General features: G+C 47.3%; 1 protein-coding gene across 1 annotated transcript; it reads right to left on the reverse strand.

Annotated features, from left to right (window-relative positions):
• Window positions 1-2777: 2777 nt before the first annotated feature.
• On the reverse strand, window positions 2778-3601 carry LOC127298790 (calmodulin-like protein 5). Its single transcript, XM_051328642.2, has one exon. The coding sequence runs from the start codon at window positions 3522-3524 to the stop codon at window positions 3033-3035; it is 492 nt and encodes a 163-aa protein (XP_051184602.1). The 5' UTR covers window positions 3525-3601; the 3' UTR covers window positions 2778-3032.
• Window positions 3602-6440: the final 2839 nt, after the last annotated feature.

Here is a 6440-nt window from a genome sequence, read left to right on the forward strand (position 1 = left end):
AAGATATTATGGTTTCTAGTGTTATATTTAGCATCAACTATCCTTTTCCAAAGACTACCTTCTCCATAGATATATCTCTTAACCCAAGAGCCAACTAGGAAAATGTTTAAATCTTGGAGATTAGGTATACCAAGCCCCCCATACTCTTTTCTCATACAAATAGAGGGCCAGTTAGCCAAATGTATTTTCTTATTCTCATCTACATCATCCCACATACAATTGGCTATCTAGGTATTGATAAGATCTAGAGCCCATTTTGGGAATTTAAAAAAGAAAAGCATGTACACATGTATACTAGATAAGACAGTTTGAATGAGAATTCTTTTTGCCTCCGAAGACAACAGTTTCCCCCTCCACCCTGCCATCCTATTAAGAAGATTGTCAACCAGAGGTTGCAGATCTTCCCTTTTTAGCTTACTAAAATGCAAAGGAGGACCTAAGTACTTAATAGGGAACTTCCCAGCAATACATTGAAAGATACCTAAAAATGGAGTAAGTTCCTCAAGCTCCATATTTATAGCCACCAGTTCACTCTTGTGATAGTTGATTTTCATCCCCGACACTTGTTCAAAGCAAGTAAGAGTCCATTTAAGATTTATAGCATTCCTTTCATTATTTTTCAGGAAGAGCAGGGTATCATCTGCATATTGCAGACTAATTACCCCACCAAGAACTAAATGTGGACATAATCCTGTAATCATGCCACAAGATGCACCCTTATTCACCATTTTGGAGAAAACATCAACCACAAAATTAAAAAAGAAGGGGAGCAAAAGGGCCCCCTTGCCTCAAGCCTTTACCAGTGAGGAAAAAATCTCCCTCAATATCATTTACCTTAACCCCAACAGAACCCCCTTGGGTTATTTCTTTAATCATAGAGATAAGTTTCTCCCCAAAACCTCTAAGACGAAGGATTTCATATAGAAAATCTAGATTTACTCTATCGTAGGCTTTTTCATAATCTATCTTGAAAACTAAACCTTTATCTTTTCTCCTATGTACTTCATGAATGATCTCATGAGCTGAGACAACACTCTCTAAAATAAACCTACCCTTGATGAAAGCAGATTGTTGTTGGAAAATCAGTCTGTCAATCAGCAGGGAGAATCTATTGGTAATAATCTTGGTAAAATCTTAAACACACAGTTTAGCAGACTTATAGGTCTAAACTTCCTCATCTCTTTTGCATCCTCCTCCTTTGGGATCCGGATGATCATAGCAAAATTAAGCCTGTAGATATCTAATTTATTATGATGCCAATCATCAAAGAGCTCAATAAGGTCTCCTTTAATAATATCCCAAAAAGATTGGAATAAAAGGAAGGATAGTCCATCAGGGGTGCTCCTTCAGCATAGGAACCAAACACTGCATTCTTAATCTCTTCTTCAGAAAACTCCTTCTCAAGCTCAAAGTTTTGCCGTGAAGTGACTTTTTCTTCAGGAGGGAAGAAGTCATCCAGTAATCTAATATCATGTCTATCTTCTTTTTTAAACAACTCCTTATAAAACTCAGTTGCTATTTTAAGCATACCCTTTTGGTCAGTAACAGGACCATCTGACCCTTCTAAGACATTAATTCTTTTGTTCCTTCTTCTTTGATTAGCCGCTGCATGGAAATAGGCTGTATTCCTATCTCCCTCAAGGATATTTCTATCCCTGGATCTCTGCCTAGCCTTAGTTTCCTCAATGACCCAATAAGTATTAAGTTCAATAAGGATGTCATCTAAGCTTTTCCTACCTAGTTCATCTAGAGGTTGGGTTTCAGCCAAAATGTCCAAAGAATCATATTCCTCCATGAGTTCATTTTTGTGTTTCCTAATGTCAGCCTCTAGATTAGCACTCCACCCTCTAGCTAATCTCCTAAAATACTTACATTTGTCATGCCAACTATGCATAGCAGATTTATTTCCCCTATCTAAACTCCAGGCTTTGATCACTGGATCTTTAAAATCAGGCCTGGATAACCACCACTTCTCAAATTTAAAACCACTTTTTTTTTTGTATTTGATCACAGCCAGAGTCCCAGATAATGGGGGTGTGATCACTCCCCACCCTAGGCAAGGCTCTAGCATGAGCTAAAGGGAACCTTTCTTCAAACTCAGTAGTACAAAAAATTCTATCAATTCTTCTCATGATCAAGTTTTCTTGGTTATTAGCCCACAATCTCTACAAGGGCCCAAATATCTACCCAAGCATTGAACTTATCAGCCCATCTATGATCAATATTACCATTACTTTTATCTAAATGGGATCTAACAAGATTAAAGTCACCCCCAATAATGGAAGATCCTTTCCAATAAAGAAAAAGCTCATGTAATTCAGAAATAAAATCATCTTTTACAGTTCTACCGTTTTACGGGCTCTGATCGGCGCCGTTTATGAGCTACAGCCCGAAGAAAAACGGTTGTTATACGGATTTAGGCCTTTTACGGGCTCTGCTATTCATGCTCTAAGTATAGTATAGAAAGTTATCATCAAGCTCAATTTATGTCTAGAGATTATTTTGTGCAAGACACGTACGTGCAAGCTAGTCCTGGTATCTTCATTATATTGATCTCTGATCTGACGGCCGTGGCCATGCTTGAATTGGGAGTTGGAAAGAAAGGAAGCTATGTTCATACAGAAATTGAGACGATCGACGGAAACATCATTAAAAAAAACGATCAACAGGCCCAGTACTGCCCTGTTCCATTCCGTTGAGATGAAACAAAGTTTGTCAGAAACTCACCCCGCTTAATCTACAGCATTGCACATATACAGCTAACTGTATCACCAGGAGAAGAGAAAATATTGGTATTTCCTTGTATAAATTAATAATGAATAATCTTGCTATATGCATGGGTCCAGGCATTAGCTAGAATACACATGCACGCAGCTCACAGCAAGATTCCAACAGACTGGCAAAGCAGAAAGGTTGACCAAAGAGAAAGAAAATGGTCGTCCTCGCGCGCAGCCAGATTATTTCCAACTAGGCATTGGCCATGGCGAACTAGCTAATCCCATCCGCTCCGTCGTCTCCGTCGAAGAGATGAACTAGTGCTGCTGCTGGTCTGAGAGCATCATCATCCTGACGAACTCGTCGAAGTTGACCTGTCCGTCGCCGTCCAGGTCCGCCTCGGCGATCATGCCCTCGACCTCCTCGTCGGTGAGCTTCTCGCCGAGGCTGATCATGACATGGCGCAGCTCGGCCTTGGAGATGAGGCCGTCGTGGTCGCGGTCGAAGACCCCGAAGGCCTCGCGCAGCTCCTCGTCCGCGGACCCGGCGTCGGCGCGGGCGGCCTCCTGCTGCCGCGAGACGAGCGCCAGGAACTCGGCGAACTCGATGGTGCCGTTGCCGTCGGCGTCCACGTCGCGCACCATGTCGCGGAGCTCCTCCGGGGTGGGCGACTGGCCCAGCGAGCGCACCACCGTGGAGAGCTCCTCCGCCGTGATGCGGCCGTCGCCGTCCTTGTCGAAGAAGGCGAACGCCTCCCGGAACTCGCTCATCTGCTCCGCGCTGATCGCCGCCGCAGCACTGTCAGCCATTGTATCGTCTGCTTGTTGTTGATCAGTGTGGCAGGCAGCTAGCACGGAGAGGATGCTGTGCTGACGAAGTGATTTAGCTGCTGCTAATGGCGAGAATGAAGTGGAATGTGAGCTGAGAGATTTGGATGGTTTTAGATGTCGGGGAGGGTCGGAGCTTATATAGGAGGGAGCTGCTAGCTGCAGGAACGTAGCGCGCGGAGGTGGATCTGAACGCGGAGCGTTGGAGAAGTTGACTTGTACGCACGCACGCATTAATTCCAGTTCCAACCCCGTCTTAGGCGTACCAAGTCAAAAGAGATCCAGCGGTCCGTCGTCGTCGTCGATGCACGCGTGCGTGTGCGTCCCCAAAGTGCAAAAAGAAAGAACATAGGTTTTTAAAAAGTGCATAATCTTCAACAGGAAAAATGAACAAAGGTTTCGATGTAAAGTGCAAAATCTTCACAAATGAAGACACATTAAGGGCAAAGGCGAAAAAATGTTCGGTGATTTTTGAATAGTAGCAATCTTTCCGCTTGAGAATGTAGAATTCGCATTAAGAATCGAAGTAAAATGGTGGCGCCGTACGTACGTGATGTGTTGGAATTGTTAATGTTGGAGGACGCGTCGTCCAACGGGATGGGCGGTCGTCCACGGCTAGCTTAGCTTTTTTTTTTTTTTTGAGGGAACGGCTAGCTTAGCTGTGCACAGCTGGAGACGTCGGAGGTGGAGGAGACACCGGGCTCGGTCGGTGCAGTGTCCGCTACCGTCCGCATCAGCACACAAACAAACAAATCCTCTTTTATTCACCTGGATGGGATTCCTATATATTTTGTGTGTCCCAATTAGTTTCCCATATATCTATGCTGCCATACGGGATACGGCTAATGCACACCATAATTTTGAGACACCATAATTTTCACATATATATTTTGTGTGTCCCAATTAGTTTCCCATATATCAAATACTTTTGTTAATAGAAAAGTAATTGACATATTGCCCAAAAAAGAAAAAAAGACTTACATTAAAACACTATCTAGGGTTCGCTCCGTGGGCGCCTACTCATCGTCGTTGACGAAGACCGGATGCACCCAAGGCGCGCCTAGTACAAAGCCGACTGTCGCACCGGTGGTGGCGGTGTTAGTGCGGCAGGAGGTGGTGGTGGTGGCGACACAGGCGTGGAAGGAGGAGGCAGCGCGCACACTTGGTTGTGCCCAGGGGTGACCAGAGGGGTTAACGGCCTTCCCTGAGCCAGCATGGAGTCCCGCAGCTGGACGGCGAGATCGTGCCACTGGGCGAGCTCGTACAGATGTCTCTAGGCGAGGCCAACTCGATCACCTCTTCTTCCGCGAGGTTCGAATCCCGGCAGGCAAAACATGCACCCCACCGTTTTCAAAGAGGTAGTCATTGTATTCCCCTTCTTCATCCTCCTCCTCCTCGTCTAGGCTGACGCCTTGCCCCCGATTGAAGAAACAAACGCCGGCGAGGTAGCCCCCTAGGTGGTGTGGGTTGAACTCCCACAACCCTAAGGTGCGCCAGTTGAAGGAGTCGATGGTGAAAGTCGGATCCTCATGCAGATCTGGTCGGAGGATGAAGCGGCGACGGTGGATCTGGCCGCTTCGCTCGCGGCCCTAGCGCGGCACCAGCACCCGCCGCGAGTTGAGGAGCCAACACGCCGGCAGGTTGACATCGGGCCAGGGCACCGCGCGATCAAAGTCGAATAGCCGCCTCGCATGGTCCACCAGGACATAGCGGTGGCCCGCTCATTCTTCTTGTCGGCCCGAGACGAGGTAGCCTCGTGGTCGTGCTTGGTCTTGCGCAAGGGCCATCCTTTGCCCATGGTGCCAACGTGGTTGGAGGAAGTAGCCGCAGGCGATGGCATTGGCGAGGCTGATGAAGTTGACGCAGCACACTTCCCTTAAAATAGCTAGCGCTCTGCCTTTGCCTTCAATGCCTCGCGCGGAAGCCCAACGCCACCTGCACCCGTACTGGTGTATCGAAGGCGAGGCAACGCGACTAACGCGACGCAGAACACCATCATCGACACTGCACCACTAGTACTAGCGCGCGGAAGGTGAAGCGGACGCAGTCGCTGGGAGGCGGGCCTAAGGGCGAACGGCGTGGATAAGCTCCTGAACGTTCTATGTCCACGTTGGCGCATCTGCGACCTAATTTTAGGTCGCGAATGGGTCGACGCGAACACGGTGGTCACTATGAGTCAGCCCACTTGGCTAGAGGTTTGGCCTCCGCGTATCCATTCTAACGCAAACGAACAAGTTTGGCCCGTTTGAGTCAGGTCAGTGAAAATACCCTGACCCAAATGGCACGAGTGGTGTGGATTGATCCATTTTCAGCCCAACTTTTGGATTGGAATGCGCCGGCATGGAGAACGCTCAGCATCTGCCCTGCTCTCCTCTCTAGGTCCGTCCTCTAGTGGCACACAAGTCACCAAGTCAGTTGACACCCAAAACGCGCCATCGCCTCCTACAAGTATTTCGAAAAGAATGCCACTGATAAAGGGGAATGCAGTGAGAAATGAGTTCGTGTCTCGATGCAAACGAAGCAAGCAAAATAGCCACGTCACGTCAGAAAAGAATCGGGCCGCTTGACAAGCCCTAGGAACATTTTAACAAAAACTGAACACATACATTGTACAGTAGTACTATTTCTTTTGTTGTTGTTGCAGAAAACGGAGCATATTATTGCTAGGCCTGTCCGGGCGGGGAGGCAGCACGGGAACAGAACAGCAGTACCTGTTTGGCCGGACGGCGACACTTGCGATACACACACGCGCGCTAGCCAAGATGTGGGACGATCGAGCGACACAAGACGTCGGAGAATCGTACTAGGTGAGGTTCTTGTCAGTTTTCCCGGTGAAATGTGTGAAACGAAGAAGTGGTACTAGGTTACGTACGCGGTCTCGGTGAATCGACTGCCACC

Source organism: Lolium perenne, chromosome 5, assembly GCF_019359855.2.
Source record: "Lolium perenne isolate Kyuss_39 chromosome 5, Kyuss_2.0, whole genome shotgun sequence".
Lineage (NCBI taxonomy): Eukaryota > Viridiplantae > Streptophyta > Magnoliopsida > Poales > Poaceae > Lolium > Lolium perenne.

Coding starts and splice junctions, on each gene's coding strand:
- LOC127298790 (XM_051328642.2), bottom strand. CDS start 3,524: ATGGCTGACAGTGCTGCGGCGGCGATCAGCGCGGAGCAGATGAGCGAG.